The 19,692-nt window shown below is 32.5% G+C and overlaps 2 protein-coding genes across 2 annotated transcripts; one reads left to right on the forward strand and one right to left on the reverse strand.

Annotated features, from left to right (window-relative positions):
* Nucleotides 1-8,380: 8,380 nt before the first annotated feature.
* On the forward strand, nt 8,381-11,542 carry LOC129307841 (serine/threonine-protein kinase STY13-like). The gene is made up of 6 exons (XM_054948763.1): nt 8,381-8,964; nt 9,428-9,549; nt 10,073-10,266; nt 10,377-10,551; nt 10,746-10,880; nt 10,976-11,542. The coding sequence occupies exons 1-6, from the start codon at nt 8,655-8,657 to the stop codon at nt 11,180-11,182; spliced, it is 1,143 nt and encodes a 380-aa protein (XP_054804738.1). The 5' UTR covers nt 8,381-8,654; the 3' UTR covers nt 11,183-11,542.
* Nucleotides 11,543-14,039: 2,497 nt separating this feature from the next.
* On the reverse strand, nt 14,040-16,370 carry LOC129309494 (U-box domain-containing protein 19-like). Its single transcript, XM_054951091.1, has one exon. It carries the CDS (start codon nt 16,272-16,274, stop codon nt 14,232-14,234), a length of 2,043 nt encoding a protein of 680 aa, XP_054807066.1. The 5' UTR covers nt 16,275-16,370; the 3' UTR covers nt 14,040-14,231.
* Between the last annotated feature and the right edge of the window lie 3,322 nt (nt 16,371-19,692).

Genomic DNA, 19,692 nt, shown 5'->3' on the forward strand with positions numbered 1-19,692 from the left:
TAACCTTTAACTAGACTCAAAATAAAAAATCAAATCAAAGGACCATTAAAATAGGAAATAATTTAGGAGACAATCAAGGGATCATAAAGGATTTAAAATCACGCCACCCTTGATTTTTTTACTAGGGTTTCATGCCTCCTTGCTTGCAAGAGGCTCAACTTGTAGTCTTCCTTGCATTGGGCTAAGGTCTGCATCTCTTGGGCTTGACTCTTCATGAGTTTGGATCTTAAATACATTATACACATATAGATGCTCTCCTTTGGGCTTGAGAGGAGTGCCCCAATGCTCTCCAAGCTCTTGAACTTCTTACACAAGACTAAACAAGGCTTGATTCATGGCTTTAGTTCGAGCTCTTGTCATTGAACCTCCAATATGTTATAATGGTTCTTTAGGTACGTTGGATTGGAAGTATTGGGTTCCTTCTATATCACCATGCTCATGATTACCATCCTCAAGCTTCGTTGCCATTAATGCTATGTCACCCGTGCCATAGGGTCCATAAAAAAGGAAAATAGATTTTCTTTTGATTGGTTGAGAGGAATTTTGATGCTTGAGAGCCCATTTTCAGGAGAGATAATGGAAAATAAGTTCCTGGCAAGACCCTAAAGAAAATTGTATTTTCCTAAAAAAAATATTCTTGACGTCCACTTTATCCCGAGCCTCCATCGACCTTCTCCCTCTTCCACCCATTAGTTTCGCCATCACCGTGGTGCACCTACACCAACCTTCACCTTCATCGTTGCTATTGTGCACCAATGCTATCCATTACCTTCATCATTACTGTCGTGCACCTCCTTAAAAAAGAGTAATGATCCCTCGAAGAACTTATCAGACTCCTTTGCCACATAATCTGGTTCCAGCATCATCGACAGTGTCTCGCTCCTCTACTTGTTAACCCTCATAGTTAGCGAAATCCTCATTTGACATCACATCGTGCCTCCACGTGCATGTGCACACTAGCACATGAATTGAATGCCATCAATTTATATTGGTTTTCTACTTTTTCTGCTAAAACTGATCATTTTTCCAAATAACTTAATCATCATTCAGGAGTTCAAAGCCGACATGGTGTAATGTAGTTGTTTCATTTCAAGCTTTATGGTAAATGTGTAAAAACACTGCAGGTTGTAATTACATTTGTTGACTACCGCAGATCTGAAAATTTTGATTAAGAAGAGGAGAGAACGGCAGGTGTGATGAAGAGAGGAGAGAAGGATGGTGTGAAAGAGATGGAAGCAATATTGTCTTTTTAATTTTAAATACATATACAGAAAAAAATTAATTCCAAATTTCTATTCTTTATTTTTAATCATACCAAACATATTTTTAATTTCAATTCCTTTTCTTTTTTTAGTTCCGATTCCGGTCTCATTTTTAATTTCGATTTCATCAAAATGATTTTAGTAAACCATATAAGGATGGAGGTAATATTACTTATTTTATATTTACAATATAAATTTTGCTTATATTAAGATGCTTTTATTTTTTAAGCTATTATAATTCTATAGCTATTTTATTGCTTCTTATGTATTTGATTTCATCACTTTATTTTTTATTAAATAAATAAATAAAATGTATTTCAAAATATTAATATTTATCTTATATAAATTTTGCCGCCAATGACAAAAATTTTTGGGTCCGTCATGTGATGCATATAAGGGAAAAAAGAGAGTCTAAAAGCATAAAATTTATTCAACAAAGACATGATATTTTTCATAATTTGTTTTCTAGTGTTAGTGTACACCAATTTTAGCTTTTTTTATATAAAAAAATGTTCACAAAATAAAAAATAATAGACTCAGTTTATTTTAAAATTTTTATAAATATAACTCATATTATAAAATTAAATAAAGTAAATAATTTAACATTTATTATATTTTACACTCTAACTTATTTATTATATTTATTAATGGTATATCATTATATATTAATATGAATTGGTCATGCTTTTAAATTTTTTAAAATTTGGTCTATACTTTTTGAATGCAAGATTTTTTTTCTGCCTTGGCCCAATTTATCCATTCATTTTGATCTATTTACGTCTTTTTAGGATAGAGACCAAACTGAATTGATTTAATTTAATTAACCAGACCAAATCGATGGGATAACAAAAATAATCATCAAGAACAATGATTAAACTTAATTTAATTCCGATCAGATTCTGATTCCGAATTCCGATCCAGTTTCGCTCACCACTAGTAAGATTATGACTTGAATATGCTTTAAGGTTATCTAATTCCAAAAACAATAATAATAATAATAAGCGCCCCTTATTTCAAAATAATATTTGTTAATTCATGTGTTATTTTTATATTATGATCGGCATTGACGGAGTTAGATTACAAAATTACTAATCATAATAACAAATTGGCCGTCCAGGGATTCTTTTGCTCCCACGCCAGGATGCGTGCCACCCCCGAGGAGAGAATTTGCAATTCCCAGAATCATGAGGGAGTCAAATGATATTATAATATCAGCTCACTTATTTAACAAGTTTTATTTTGGCCATGATCTTATTTATTAAGTTAGACGTTTCAATTGATTTTTTTTGGGGGGGGGGGGGGAGGTTTCTTGACTTAAAGTTTAAACACTTAAAATTTAAAATTTACCATCAACAAAGCCACTCCTCCCTTTCACCCAATTTTTAAAAGTGAGACCGGACGTGAAATTAAAAACTCAATGAACCTAATTTTTTATGGTTTAATCAATTAGATTAGATTAGAGAGGTGAAAATTGATGATGAGATAATTAAATAAAAATAATATTAAATATATATAAAAAATAAATTCATAATATATATATATATAGTTGTTTAAAAACAAAACAATATGACATAAATCAATAACATTATATAAGTGTCATTATGCGTTTGTTAAAAAAATGATTTCATAATGTAGGTGTCAACATCTTCTTTGAGAAAAAAAAATCTGCATTTGAATTTTAGTTGCCAATGTTTTCTTTAAAAAAAATAATCTCAAATAATATTATTATGTGAAGGATTTAAAATAATGAAGTGGCATTTTAAAGGGTCCATTCACTACTACAACATAAATTTACAGAAGTGCTTTTTTTTTTTTACCTTAGGAAGCACTTTTGAAGAGCTCCTGTATCGAGCGCTCCAAAATTTACAGAAGCGTTTAAAAAAAAAAGGCTCCTGTATGTAAGTTATACAAGAGCGCTTTACAAAAAGTGCTCTCGTAACACACTGAAGCGCTCTTTAGAAGAGCGCTCCCATATGCCACCATATTGAAGCGCTCTTATAAAGAGCGCTCCTGTATGATCTATATTAGAGCGCTCTCTATAAAAGCGTTCCCGTATCCCTAAACTATACGGAGTGCTCTATTAAAGAGCGCTCCCGTATAATCTATATAGGAGTGCTCTCTACAAGAGCGTTCCCGTATATGGTACTTTACAGGAGTACTCATTTGAAGAGCGCTCTCGTATATTACTTTTATTTTTTTTAAATCAATTTTTTTTAAATTTCTCATTTTACATCTCTTTAACAATGACAAATCATAATATCAAAAACTAATTTAAAAATAATATTAACATAAAAATTTATATACAAGAAAAGAATTTGAAACTGATACAACAATTTCAATTTTCTAACTAACCTAGTTTAATTTTTAACAAGCCTAACAAATGAAACTATTGTTATTTTTCTAACATTGAAATCTAACTTCCTATCACAAACAGCCAATAATATATTCTAACCACTCTTCAACTAAATCTTCTATTTGTTTCATAGTGAAATGCGAATATCTTGCTTCAACAAAATATTACACAAGATATAAAAGCAATATATAAGTAATTAATATTATATAACTTAATTTCAAAACTTTTGACTTACATTTTTAGGAATGATCTTCAATCGTCGGTAATGATGTGTTTGTGGCAAAAATCGTCGATGACCAATGAAGACATTCTTCCTACAATGTTCCAATCACACTGAATACTGTATCGTGATAAATGCAAATTCAATGAATTTATCCACACCATCCCAATATTCTCTTGATAATCGATTAGCCGATATTCACTTATGATCCATATCACTAATATGATTATCAAAATTTAATAAACAAAAGACTTAGATTTCTATAAAAAAAATTCAACAGCATCTTTCTTAAAAGAAGAACCTCTCAAATGATCAAACAATCAAATTTCACAACACAATATATTTAAACTAAAAAAAATTAATTCATCCAAATGAAAATTAGAAGTATATTTCATAAATAAAATAAAAATGTTCAAGTAGTTTCCTCAACTTTAATCTAAATTATCAACTACAAATACTTCATCGAATATAAATAACTTCAATTCATATATTATCTATAATATTAATTATTAAAAAAATATATATGAAATTTATTCTCAAATATATATCAACATATCAATATATTACATTATAAATTAATTATTAAAAAAATACCTTCACAGTGTAGTCTTCACGACAGCAGCAACACATGGCGGCAACAGAGGTCTTCACGGCATCACTTCCTTCAGTGTACAGCAGCGATACAGATCTGGAACAGCAATACAGATTTAGAATAGAGATGCAGATCTGGAATAGTGACAGCAGTGGATGACTTTCTGGAACAGAGAACAGCGACGGCAGTGCAGAAACAGCAAACAACGATGGCGTGAACAGCAAACAGCGATGGATGAAATAGCGAGGCACGATGGATGAGAACAGCGACGAAAAAAACAGGAGGCCTCAACAAATGAGAGAGAGGTTTTGAAAGAATCTCATGAATGAGGAAAAGAAAACTGACGGGGATGGAAAAATAAAAATGTGAAACTACTATTCCAGAGCGCTCTTTAGTGAGCGCTCTGGAAGAGCTCCTTGGCTTCAAACAAGCGCTCCAAAAGAGTGCCTTCTTCTGAAGCGCTTACCTACGAGTACTCCCGAAGGTCTTTTTAAATTTTTGATATTTTATTTATATTAATTAAGAGCGTTATCTTATTGAGAAGCCCTGACATACAGGAGCACTTATTTAGAAAAGTGCTCCAGTAAATTCTGCATTTACATTTTAGAGCGCTTTTTAAAGAAGCACTTCTAAATACCCGCTCCTAAACTTATTTAACAAGTTTTATTTTGGCCATGATCTTATTTATCAAGTTAGACGTTTCAATTGATCTTTCTTTTGGAGGGGTTCTTGACTTAAAGTTTAAACACTTAAAATTTAAAATTTACCATCAACAAAGCCACTCCTCCCTTTCACCCAATTTTTAAAAGTGAGACCGGACGTGAAATTAAAAACTCAATGAACCTAATTTTTTATGGTTTAATCAATTAGATTAGATTAGAGAGGTGAAAATTGATGATGAGATTATTAAATAAAAATAATATTTAAATATATATAAAAAAATAAATTCATAATATATATATATATAGTTGTTTAAACAATATGACATAAATCAATAACATTATATAAGTGTCATTATGCGTTTGTTAAAAAAATGATTTCATAATGTAGGTGTCAACATCTTCTTTGAGAAAAAAAAAATCTGCATTTGAATTTTAGTTGCCAATGTTTTCTTTAAAAAAAAATCTCAAATAATATTATTATGTGAAGGATTTAAAATAATGAAGTGGCATTTTGAAGGGTCCATTTTTTGAATTTCAATGATTTTCAGCCCTTTTAAAAATCAGGTTTAGACTTGCTAGATTTTTGAAAATTGTTCAAAGTTTCAACTCAATTTCAAATTTTGGTCTAACTTAATTCAATTATGAAAATAATTTTTTAGTCTAAATAGTGCTAATAGTGAGTCTACTTGATAGTATCAAGTTTTTTTTTTAAAAACAAATTTTACTTCTCCAGTCCTATTTGTCTGCTAGATAGAGAGTTTTTTTTTATAATAAAATTAATGGATTCAAAATACATTTAACTTACACCAAAAGAGTTAGGTTTATCTTGAACACTTTCATCATCCACCTCCTCTTGGGGAATGAGTGGAGGATGATTAAAGGTACAAAAGTTAACATTTAAGTTGTGAGATAGTTTAACTAAATAGTCAGCATATACATTTAAACATCTATCAACATGATGAACAATCACGCTCCATTCTCTATGACATATAAGAGAAGCGTCATTAATAATCTTCTTAAAAGGATGGGACTCATTAGAACCTTTAATAGTTAGCATAACAGCTTCAACACAATCATAGTAAACATCCACAATGAACAAACTCTTGTTTCAGCATATGGTAAATCCCTCGATAATAGCAAGAAGCTTTGCAATCATAGGTGGTACATTAATGAGTTTACAATTAAAACCTTGAACCCAAATACCTTGTTTATCCTAAACCGAACTTCCACATCTACTGCTTCCATTACTTAGCATAGACATATCAACTTCTAGCTTAAAAGCATCAATTCTTTTCATAGCATTATTGATTGGTCGTTTTCTATCATAAAAAAGGAAAGGTGCCATCTTATGTAGATTTAAATCCAAACAAGCTCTAAAGAAACTAGAGTGAGCTGTGGGATGAGATTGGGGATGATGATCATCAAGAGCTTTCTTGTATCGATCCACCCATATATCTCAACAAATATACCCAAGTAGAATAGCCCAATTCACCTTTTTAGTAAAGTTCTTGCCTACTTCATTCTTCATATTCCACTTGAGCCAATCCACCAAGTAAGGTTAGTGAATGAATTCCAACTTTCCTCTCTGACAAAAGCTTTCCACCTATCTAATGTGTTTAGACAATCACGGTTAAGGTGCATTGGGTCTTTAATAGTTTTACAACCAAAGGGACAATTCCCCTCAATTACCAAGCCTCTCTTCATCCTTATTTCTTATGTATGAGTCCTTCCATCTGCAAAGAACCACATGAAAGATTTTATGTTATTTGAGACAAGACACCTCCACAACATCTTTTAGATAGGAAACTGTATTCAGTTGGAACGAAGAGCTAGGTTTTTTTGTATTCCATTGTCCTAATTGATTCACATAGTTTGAGACTTTCTTATTTTTATTTATAAATTCTTCTCGACTAGTAACCAATTCAATAAGAGTATTTATTTTGATCTATGACACCTTTATAATTTTTGTATTTTTCTTTTCAGCCTTTTGTCTTTATTAAACGTTAGAATATTTTATTTTTAAAGTATGTATATATATGTAATATTTAGTAGGGGTAAAATTGAGAAATTTAAATCAACATTTTTTAAATATTGTTTCTCCATTTTATCCTTGTTTACTTTAATAATTTTAAAGGAAGGGGAAAATCCATAAAAATAAATTGGGGATAATTTTACTTATTTACTACCTTTCTTATATTATACTACATCCATTTTAAATTATAAGATATCTTTAAAAGAGATTGAATTTTTTAAAATATAAAACATGAATTTATTAATAATACTTTTTTTATTATATTCTCTTTTTTCAATATACTTTTATAAATGTAGTATTAAATAAAGGTTATTTTTAAAAATTAATATTTTTATTTCAAAAAATAAAGTTGTAAAATATATTTGATAAATTTTATTGATATATATGATTTTACTTAAAAATATTTTATAATTTGGCACCTCATAGTATGTTTTTTTTTTTAAGAAAAGTTTGAATTAAGAAAAAAATTTAGCTAAATCTCATAAACCTAATAGTCTATATTAAGATTGCACAAAGGATTAGACAATACTGAACTTTAATCTAACTCATAGTTTGGTCTCTTTCATGAAAATGACTAGATTAGGCAACTCGTAATTCAGTCTTGTCCAATGATAACCCGAAGATTAATAGGACAGAACTTGATCTATAAGACTGAAAGACTGGTCCTGTTAGTCTAGTATTTAATTAGCTTTTTTTTGTTCTTTTTTCTCTATGAAAGGAAATAATTTATTTCAACCTAATAAACTCAATTAAGATAATAAAAACACTTATAATAATAATAAATCTATAATAATTTTCAACAATAAAAAAATATTTCTGTTATAGTTTAAATGATTTAAATTTATAATTTCAACAAAAACATTCAACAACTTCAACAACACTATATTACAATAATAGTTTAAAAAGAAACTCAACAAATCTTTATACAATATCTCTTTAGCATTAATTACACTTGAAACATTTATTAAAATAAATTAATTATAATTATATGAAATAAATTAATAGGACCGGACTGACTAAATGGTCTAACTGCTCAGTCTCCTGTTCAGTTTAACTTAAAAAAATAGTATTTTTTTTTAATTTTTTAAATTTTGAAAGGCTAGTGCTTATGTTAATCAAACATGACTAGACTATATTGGATTGAATTGGATCAGACGACTTTGCACAGCACTAGTCCATGTAATTTGGTCCGGCTTTGGACTGGTAAGAGGAAAAAATAAAAATAAAAATTGAGAGGTACAATAAATGGGGAAGAGAGGCAGAAGATCACCCGAGTGGGTCAGAGGCACTCGCTATGCGTAGGCAAATCCATGTGCCCACATGGATGATTGGAGAGGAAGTAGCAAATTTGGGGAGAGAAATAGGAAGAAGATGAACAATCACTGCATCAACGACAATCCATACACCCATGCCGTATCTGGCGAATAATTAAATCATATAGCTTACAGCCAAATCATTGGTCTCTGTTTCCCATAGAACAAGAGAGAGAGAGTGAGCGAGCAAGAGGGTGAATAAGGAGAAGAAGGAGCGAAGATGAAGGAGGTGAGTGATGGGTTTGTGAGGGCGGATCAGATTGATCTGAAGAGCATAGATGAACAGCTGGAGAGGCATCTGAACAAGGCATTGACTTTGGAGAAGCACAAGACAAAAGAGGAAGATGTTCCTGCGATTACTATCGGCGCTACTGCCATTAAAAGTCTAAGTGGTGGCGGCGGAGCTACGTTCAAGAGGCAAAGACAGGAGTGGGAGATTGACCCTTCGAAGCTAATCATCAAGAGTGTTATAGCTCGCGGTACTTTCGGCACCGTTCATCGTGGTATCTATGATGGCCAAGATGTCGCCGGTTAGTCTTAAATTCACCGCCTTCTGTATAATTCTGATCTTTGGATAATATATGTTCTTTTCATTTCCCCCGTTTCACGAGCTTATTATCCCCATCCCTGTTGATGACTCTGAATTTTCTGAAGGAGGAGTTGATATTATATTTGATTTATTGATGGGCCGTTTTAAATCCAGTATCATACACGGTCAGCAAACAAAATCCATTATTTTGCTATCTGGGAGTGATGAACGGAAACAGCAATGACTTGAATGATGCTTTGTATCTGAATTTTTGTTGATCCCATCGGGCCTTTGGCCTGGGGCCTTGTTGATGAAGTGGATGTAGAAATGTTATTGTTGAAGCTAAGGCCTAAATTTTTTAAGCGAGAATTTTGTTTGCTTGGTTATTGTTGCATGTGAATGAGTGGGATGCTTCGCTACATTTAACTGACAGCGATTATTTTGATTACTCCCTCAATGCTTAGTTAAAATGTTGGATTGGGGTGAAGAAGGCCACAGGACAGATGCTGAAATTGCTTCATTAAGAGCAGCGTTTACACAAGAAGTTGCTGTTTGGCATAAACTTGACCATCCTAATGTCACTAAGGTTAGTTTCAGCTTCTGGAACCTTGACTTCTCTTCCTTCCATTGTTATTGTTCTTATCAAATGAGCTTCTGAATTTTAGTATACCATATACTTGTATCTTTTACTGGTATTTACTGCTTCCGTAGAATGGCCGAAACCGGTAATTTTTTTTTCTATTCTGAGGATGGAAATGGTCAAGGTAGTATGCCATCTTCGTAATAGCATTCATTGTTTCTGCTTGAAATAGTGATGCTATTTAAGTATTTACTTGTGAGTCTGTTCTCTTGGGATCCTAGAACCTCACTGTCTTTGTCCATCCCTTTTGCTGTGACAAAAGATGCTTGTAGATATCTACTCAAAAAAGAAGAAGAAAAGATGCTTGTGGATATAGAGAACAATGCTTACCATAATGCCTCCTTCCTCTTCCTTTTCATGACATTTTCTGTTTCATCTTGCAATTACTTGCAGCCATACACACTCGTATATAATCAAGGGGTGTCATACCTTCATATGGATGTTAACAATGATCTCTTTGCATGTTTAGTTTATAGGTGCAACCACGGGGTTGTCAGAATTACAGATACAAACTGAAAATGGTCTAATCACCATGCCAGGCAATGCCTGTTGCGTTGTTGTGGAGTATCTTCCTGGGGGTCTAAAAACTTTCCTGATAAAAAACAGGAGAAAGAAATTGCCATTCAAGGTTGTCATCCAGCTGGCGCTTGATCTTGCTAGAGGGTATTGACCTATTTCTGATTTTTCCCCTTTTGTGGTGTAGCTTGCTGAGCAATAATTGTCTCACTAATTGTTCAGTTATCAACTCAACTTTAACTGGCTCTATTTTGCAGGCTGAGTTATCTTCACTCTGAAAAGATTGTCCACAGAGATGTAAAGACAGAGAACATGCTGCTGGACAAGAAAGGTACGGTCAAAATCGCTGATTTTGGGGTTGCACGGGTTGAGGCTTCAAATCCTAATGACATGACTGGGGAAACTGGTACTCTTGGATATATGGCTCCAGAGGTATGTAGAAACCTTTGCAGTATAGCTTTTGGTATGTTGCATTGTGCCAATATGCATTGTATTGGTAGCTTTAATGTGACAACAGGCAAGTAGCATGCCAAAAAGAAAAGCAAGGAGTTTTAAAGTTGATCAAAGAGATAGCTCATCATATTATAGATTAAATATTCACTTACTGTCCAATGGGTGGATTACAGGTTTTAAATGGCAACCCCTATAACAGGAAGTGTGATGTGTACAGTTTTGGCATCTGTTTGTGGGAGATATATTGTTGTGACATGCCGTATCCAGACCTAAGTTTTGCAGAGGTTACTGCAGCTGTTGTTCGCCAGGTAGAATGTCTTATATGTTTTCATAGATTCTTGTATCTGGATCTTTGTAAAACAGAAAATCCAATTCTAATTAAAGTTTTTTGTTGAAACGGTAGAACCTGAGACCTGACATACCAAGATGCTGCCCCAGTTCTCTAGCAAATGTGATGAAGAGATGTTGGGATGCCAACCCTGATAAGCGACCTGAGATGGATGAGGTAGTTTCCATGTTAGAGGCCATTGACACATCAAAAGGTGGAGGTATGATCCCTGTTGATCAGCAACAAGGTTGTCTTTGCTTCCGCAAGTACAGAGGGCCATAAAGCTTTCATTCTTTGGTGCGAAACAGCGATCGGGCCATTATGATTTTTCATTGTTCAAACAATTAGTATGTATCTATGGTGAGAGAATACATAATTTAAAAACCAGAGCAGTATACAGTGGACTGGGAGGGTATAATCGTTATAGGAAGGAGAAACTGGTGACATGTCAATTCATTGGATGTGTAAGTCATACCGCTTTTTCTTTCATTCTCACATATGTTTGGGTTTTGTGGGTATGGCCATTATTAATTTCCGCTTGACATTGTTGCTGTACTGGCCTTGTTAACACTCATGGAAGATCTGCATCATAGCGTTTCCAGCATGATTGCTGTGATTAAATTAAAGTCTGTCTGATAAGTATACTCTTCTTTCAGATTCAGTATGCAAGAGAGGGTGATGTACTTTCGCAGAAATTTGGATTTTAATTTTTATATATTTTCAAAATAAGGCTGATAGTGGATCAAGATTAAGTCATGAAGATGACTTTGGTGTGATGGAACCTTGATCCTATTTTCTGAGGCGGTTGTGGAAGTTTTATCCGTAAAGAAAGAGGGGATGTTGGAGGAATGAGAAACTCGGAAAAGCATTTGAAAGCGAAGTGAATGGTAGAAAAGTAGAAAACGATGCAGACAAGGGACAAAATAAAAACTGTATAATTGCTTGGATTTAATTTATAGCCATTCATTTTGTCTGCTGTGCGCGCTTTTTTTCTTAGCATCCAAACAGAAGTGAGTAGACTGTGAACCCCAATGTGGGTCGTTGGGATGAAGGAGGTGACAAGTGCTCTAATCCAGAATGAAAATTCTGGCGTGCCACTTGGAATCAAGTTTGAGTTACGTCGCCGACTTACTCTCTCATTTTTATGATTATTCACATATTCCTCAAATTATTCACACTACAGTCCCATCTTTCCTATAAACCTTCATGCAATTCATATTCATATTTTCTTCCAAGACTTCACACTTCTATCTCAAATTACACGTGCATTTTTTGTTATTTAATCTTTTCTTTTAAAAAAATTGTGTTACTTTGTGAATTATCCTTCTATTTCAATTCAAAGGAATATATTTTAATTCATTATCTTGCCTTCTCTAGTTCTCCTAGCTTTTGAACTTCCAAGCAAGGATGGAGACAGAGGACCAGCAGTGGCCCCCCTAACATTTCAATTTTTTTTAATATAATAGGTTATATATTTTTGTCCTCATAAATTAATACATTATAGAATCTTTAAAATATTAAATAGAATTTTCATTTTAATTTTATAGTAGTTTTTTATATATATATAATGCAACTGTTTTAATAGTTTGAAGATGTAATTATTATAGAATTTATTTATTTTCAACAAGATAATGTTTCAATTACTTTTAAAGCATTGACATCATTTGATTTTTCTTTAATTTTATATTTAATAAAAGAAATTATGAGAATTATTACTATCAAACATTATCAGGCATTGCAACAAAAATTTTAAGATATATTAAATGTTATATACTTGATATCTATTGGAAAATCACTTTTTTAAAAGCTATGATGTTACGGTTAAGATATATTCTTCTTAAAAAAATTACTTTTTTTTTTGTAATAACTAGGTTATTGAAATTTATTATATGAATAATTTGTACTATGATATACTTAGATCTCATCGATATAAAGAATTTGTAACAATTATTTTTTAACTGAAAAAAATTGTGACAATTGAGCAGCATCTTTACTGTGTTGATATATTTATTCACTACAATTATCAATTGAAAAAATTAAATAGTAAATTTAGCAAATAAGTAGTAGAGTTTTTTTATATGAAATAGAACTTTAGATTTCAAGGATGCATTTAGATTATTCAATGTTCTTGAGAAAGATGAAATCTTTGCCAATTAAATGATAGTTTATATTAAGAAAAAAATTGTTAAAAATTGTATCATAGACATGATAATTAATTATTCTTATCCCATAAAAAAATAATGAGCAAAACTTAAAAAAATGAAGGTATGTAATTATTTTTATCATACATATATAAAATTGAATATAAATATATGCATTGAAATATTTATATTATATTAATGATAGATATAGATTTAATTTGTTTTGATTATTATATATATTTTGTTATCCCAGCCTTCTTAATAAAATTTTCTAGGTCCGCCCCTGCTTCCAAGTTTGTTCATTAAAAATGTCGGATGACTTTTTTTTTAAACAAATAAAATTTTATTTTTGTTTGCTTCACATCACCACCACCATTATGATCATCGTGGTTGTGGACTAGACCATTAAGTCAATCAAGTGCTAAAGTGGGACAAATGTGTTTACAACAATAAAGAAAAGGAAAATTGTGATGAATATTTCTAAAATGAATTTAATTTAATTCCTTAAACGGAGTGTAAATGTTATTGCATAGCAATTTTGGAGGGAATTGAGAACTAAAAATACGATATGGCAGCAAATAATTTTGAAGGGAATGAATATTCACGGATTGGGTTGGGTTTGACTCTACCCTGTGAATACCCCTTGGTAGGTTTTGGCTACATTTTTTTAAAAAATAAAATGCACAGACACACATATATAAAGTATATTTCTCCAATAGGCTGTTTGTTGAATCCATGACAAATATTAATGCCAAAAACAAAAAAAGGGTTGGATCCATGAGAAGGGAATGAAAAGTCTAGAGTATGTAAGTTCCTAAAGCAGAAGCCCAAACGGTGAGTCCTAAACCCAATGGGCTCATCATTTTCCGTTAACAGAGTTTACATTGTGCATTTCTGAAAATTGGAACACATGTGAAATTGAGAATAAGTGTTTCACTTGTATCAAAAAAAGAGAATTGAAGTCTTACTCTGGTAAACAAACCACGAGAAATAAGATATGAATCTAAATTCACGCCACTGCTTAAATCGTTTATTTCAAACCAGCAAATTGGAAAGAATACAACAGGAGGATGAATTTAGCTCCTTGAAGAAAAACATGAGCTAATTTCACAAATTCCCTTCCGTCATAAAGAACCAAGAATAGAAGCAAAATTTTGTCAGAGTATGTACATGAGCAAATGGAAGCCTTTTCAATTTCTACCTAACAAATCAATAACGTCAAGTGTTTGCTGTGGAGCAACCGAAGAAGTTGGTTTCTCGTTAAATTGCTGTAAAATCCTCATGAGAAAGCGAGCTTTCTTTGCCGCTCGACTGGTCCCATCCGTGAGAAGCGAATACAAGGAAGCCATTATCGACACGTCCTTCGCCATCAAACCGATCACATCTTCTCCTCCGTTCACGCACAGAGATAGAAGAATCGAAACGCAGTGTTCTTTCCCTACTTTCCTCGTTGTCGATTTCATTATCCCTGTGATCAAAGGCAGGGCCGACACTTTCAGCATAGCTTCTGCTCCTTCACTGTTCTCTGCTAGAGCCGCAAGAACTGCTAACGAATCTGTCGTCACGTCATCCTTCTCTGAGGAAGCTAAGATATCAACAAGCACCGGAACAGTATTGGCTTCAAGTACTCTTTTATGGTTACTTGCGAGTACGAGAAGCCCGAATAACGCGACCATGGCATTCTTCTTTCCGCATGCTGTTCCTTCCTTCATCAGCTCAACTAGAGAAGGAATTACCTCCGCGTTTTCTCCTATTAATCTTCTGTGTTGCTTTGCTAGATAGAATATGATAGCTGCTGCGGTCTGGCGCGATTCTGGGCTTAATCCGTTCTTGAGAACCGTAACTATTGGCTTTAAGCCTCCGTTTTCAATTATAGCTTCCTTGCCATTGTTATGCTTTGAGAGCTTCAGCAGAGCAGCAATGGCGTTCTCTTGCGTCGATTTGTCTCTCGTGGACAGAAGGAAGAGCAAAGGGGACACTGTTCCCACTTGGATCAGACACGACCGGTTGAAAATGTTGGATCTTGCGAGCAAACGAATCTCATATGATGCTTTGTTCTTCTCGTCCATTGTTCCAAATACGAGCCTCCGAGCGAGAAACCACGACAGAAACTGCGTGGCGTGCGCTGCTGCAGGGCTTCCCGGGACGGTGGTATTCGCTATATCGCGACCTGGATTGTTTAATTTGGTCAGAGAAACGCCATTGTCGACGCAGAATTGTTGTATCAGCTTTCGGAGCGTTGTGTTCGGGATTAAGTCTGTGTTCTTTAGCTTTGCCCCTGTTTTGGGGCAGATTTTGTTCCCTGATTTCAGCCATTGTTGTATAGAAGTTCGATCGTAGGTCTGACCTGTTGATACAGTTACTGGATCTTTCATTAGCTCGAGCGAAATTGGGCACCGGAAATCCTCTGGGTTTATGCATTTAATCGTCTCTGTACTACACCTTCCTTCAGAGGAATCTGAGGGGTTGCGAGAATCCAGAGTTTCGAATATCACTCCTCTGCAATAGCTCAAGAATCCGATCAAACTACTCAGAAACGGAACCTCGCGCTCGTCGCATTCAGAATACTGGAAATCCATTTCATCTTGTAAAAATTCGATCTCATTATTACAATCAGTCCAACTCTTTATGTCTAGATAATCTAAAACTCGCTTAATGTCAGCTAAGGCAGGTTCAATTCCCTTCTCAAACTGACGCAAAATTGAATGAACAAGTTTTGAATTCTCTTCGTCCTCAGGGTCAACTTCGAATTTCACCTTCCGAGCTTGGTTGGCTACTAGTTCCACCAATTCCTTCACCTCACCACAAACCTCAATCCGATGCAGAGGCAATACGTCAAGAGCAGTGGCAAGCCCACGAATCAGAACCCGAAATTGGGAGGCAACGTATTGTAATTTCATGAGCATCCATAACCTGGCACCCTTACGAGTACAATCTTGAAGCAAGAACAGAATCTTCTGGAAGCTATAGTGGAGCTCGGAGAAGCAGAGAACAGGGGATTGTTGTGGGATTTCTGGAAGTTCCTGGAGAAAGATAAGGATAATACCGACCTGGCGTATGGCTTCTCTGGCATTCCGTCGCTGAGTGGGGAAGAGCCTGCATTGAAAGTTACAGACATCGAGGGAGAGAGAAACCAAAGACGTGAGAAGAGTGGCGGGAGAGATGTCTTGGCATGGGAATACAGCTGGAGAAGAGAGAAGACGACGATGGTCGTGATTGGAGTAACGAGTCATTTGGGGAATGAAACAGAGGAAAGTGATTTTGTTTGCCTAGGGCTGAATCTATTGACTGTGGATATCATGCAGAGAAAGAGCGAGGGGCAGAGGAGTTGAGATGCTATTATTATAGGAGGCTTGGCTGACTGGGAAATCTAGGCAACACGTGGCACGCTGTCGAGACAGAAACAGGTTGCTTCGAGTACGAAGTGTTGAATTGGACAATGAGGGATGCCGCAGCCAGAAGTGGACACGTGGGTGCTCTGCTGGATATGAACGTACAACCTCCAATCCAAACGTATCATCTGGCCAAGTCAAAAAATATCCTTTCACCGAGTCAAAAAAAAAAAAAAAGAGAAAAATCTATTCTATTAATATATATTATCTATCAAAATTTTTTCTATTGAGATTCATAAATATATTTTATATTTGTTATATATTATTAAAATATTTATTAGTTACTAATATGTCACTTTTTTCATTTTCTTTATTTTTTTCTCAATTTTTTTAATGGTACTGGAGCCAAGTTTGTTTAAGTTGAAGTTTTCTATAGTAAAACTTTGACCCTTTCTTTTTATTTTGCTTTTATAATTATTCAAGATTTCACCAAATAATTTATTTTACCTATTGTAAATTTTCATGAAGTTTGTCTTTTAGACAAAAAACAAAATATTTTATATTTTATAAAAATAATAAAATGACAAAAAATATTTAAAAACAGTTATCGTAAGTAAATACCAACCTTAAAGGATTTAAATTCTCTAAATCTAATCTCGTTCTCATTCTTTTGTTTTTACTTTTAATAAATAGAAAAAGCTCGTGCATTATAGGACTATTAAAATTTATACATGAGCCATAAAATTTCAGTATGATGTCAAATATATATGAAGTTTTGAGTGCCCTTGCGCTACAATGACACTAAACACTTTCATTAAAACATCTTTTAAATATGTGGCTTGGGCATGCTTATTTTGAGCTGTCATTAAAGATATCTTAAACACATCCATGTTGTTATTGAGCAGAGCATGATGTGGTGCACCGTGTTATGATATATTGATATGAAATGTTTTGATATCAGGAAAGAAGTCAGGAGAAAAATAAAGAAGACTAAAAAAAGTGTAGTTTTATATTGATATAAAAGGCTTCTGTCCTAATAATAATTAATGAAGATTTTAATAATATGTAACGAATATAAAATTTTTCTAAATTTTAACAGAATAAGTCTTAATAGATAATATGTATTAATCGAATAAATCATTATCTCAACAATAATTACATAATTCAATTAATTAGAATATTTATGCAAGATCAACCTCATCAAAACTTTTGATCAATTAGAATCAGGGCACCTGAATGTTCGAGATAACATAAAATTATTGATGGGATATAGAATTGATTAGGTTTAGAATATTTGTCTCATTAGAATGATATGTTAATTATATTATATTTGAATTAGGATTTGATTTAAATAAATGTAATTTTTTAATTATTTTAAAATATTTATATTTAATTCTTAGATATTTTAAAGGATAAATGAGTAAATTACTTCCTAAAATTTAAGTGAAATAGTACTATGAATCGTAAACTCATTTATTGCACAATTGTTCCTTTCACTTGTGAAATTGATGTAATTTAACTCTTATCATTCGCAAAAATTAACTTTAATTATTTTAATTATAAAATAACAAGAAATGACCTTTAAAATTATAGAAAAGAGCTAAAAAAATTACAATAAAGGACAAAAAAATTACAAACAGTGACTTAAAAATTACAGGAAATGACAAAAAAAATTAATTTTTTTTTTGTAATTTTTGAGGTCATTTGCTATCAATTTTTTAGTAACTAACCGTTAATATTAACTTTTATTAATAACAAATGTTAGATTGTATCATTTTTTAAAATTTGAAGAAATAATTTATATAATAAATAAGTTTATAGTGCTATTGGATTTAAAATTTAGAGAATAATTTGCTCATTTATCCTAATTCAAAAGACTTGCATTTACATTTCAAGATTAGTATTAGGATTAAGACTTATAAATAGACCTTAGTACTTCTATTTTGCGTTGTCTTGCCTTAAATGAAAATTGCATATTAAGTTTACCTCTCCATCGCGTTCTATATCTATAGTGCTTTCGTATCCTCTGTCCTCTCCTCTATACTCTTTGCTGCCTTTATCCTTCCCCCTGTTTTACACTTCTACTAGTTAAAAAAAATAATAATAATAAGTTGGTAAATGTACAATTTTGGAATATAATATATAATATGAAAATATTGAAATTATTTTAAAATAAATAATTTGGATCATTTAAAATTGAATTTACACAGTCAAGGATTGAATTTGACAAGATAGATGTTGCCGTTCAAAATTTAGTTCACGAAAAGAATTTGTTTAAATAATAAATTTCATTGCAAGTCATATATTTATGAGATTCCCAAACTAATTTCTTTTAAAAAAATAAATAATAATTTAGATATTTGAATGTGAATATAAAGTTTGGAGTGATTGAACCTAAATTGTGTAGAATTTGATTTTTATTTTGTGATGAAAGAAATTTGACACCCCTAATTTCATTCCACGTGCTATAAACACTTTCTTTTATTCCATAAATTTCTATGCCGATTCAAATTAAAAATTTAAAACACATGTTTTATTTTATAATTTTCACCCCATACTATGTAAACAATTTATTTTATTTTAAAATTGTTTGGCACATTAAAAAATAAACAAAAATTTTTTTACAGTACAAACTTGTTTTATTCCCACACAAATCATTTTAAATTTTTTCCCTAATGCATATTACGAATACAAACAATTTTTTTTAATTATGGGACGTGTTATCTCCATATAAATTAAAATTTAAAAGATAATGTGCAAATCAAAATTTAAATAATAACTTGTTCTGTCATATAATTTGTTACAACGGGCGTATTAAAAAAATTAAGTATATTTTATTTCAAAATTTATTGGTTCTTGCGTGCTGTGTGTTAGTTATTTTACCACTTCTGGTTTCTGAAACAAATTATTTAAAAACATAAATTAATAGATACTTTAAATGTAAATTTGACTGACAGGTTTGTCCTTGGCTAAGTTACCTGAATTTCTTTAAACAAAGTTTTTTCACTGACTTGAAATTTTTTTTTTTTTGGGCCACAAATGAGTGACAGTGATTGACATTGATTAAATAGAACTGGGGATTAAGAAAGAGATGGTGAAGGGGGGATAATGCTTGCCGACTTGGGAGAGAGTACAGCTGGGCCTATCAGGTCGCGACGTCTGCCTTCCCATGCAAGCGCGATCCCACAAAATGACCAAATTAAGCCTTAAACCAATTATCCAATGTAATACTCTCATTGTGTTTATCGTTCATTATTATTATTTTAATCAAGAGGCCTTCATCTTCATCATTACCCAAATGACTTCCACTTTTACTGCA

Source organism: Prosopis cineraria, unplaced genomic scaffold (genome assembly GCF_029017545.1).
Source record: "Prosopis cineraria cultivar Desert tree isolate PC_DT_omini unplaced genomic scaffold, ASM2901754v1 PC4, whole genome shotgun sequence".
Taxonomy (NCBI): domain Eukaryota; kingdom Viridiplantae; phylum Streptophyta; class Magnoliopsida; order Fabales; family Fabaceae; genus Prosopis; species Prosopis cineraria.

Excerpts from the sequence above, each read along its gene's own strand:
- LOC129307841 (XM_054948763.1), top strand. The coding sequence starts at position 8,655 with ATGAAGGAGGTGAGTGATGGGTTTGTGAGGGCGGATCAGATTGATCTG. Across the intron at positions 8,965-9,427 it reads TGATGGCCAAGATGTCGCCG|TTAAAATGTTGGATTGGGGT; the intron begins GTTAGTCTTAAA and ends CTCAATGCTTAG. Across the intron at positions 10,267-10,376 it reads GCGCTTGATCTTGCTAGAGG|GCTGAGTTATCTTCACTCTG; the intron begins GTATTGACCTAT and ends TCTATTTTGCAG.
- LOC129309494 (XM_054951091.1), bottom strand. The coding sequence starts at position 16,274 with ATGACTCGTTACTCCAATCACGACCATCGTCGTCTTCTCTCTTCTCCA.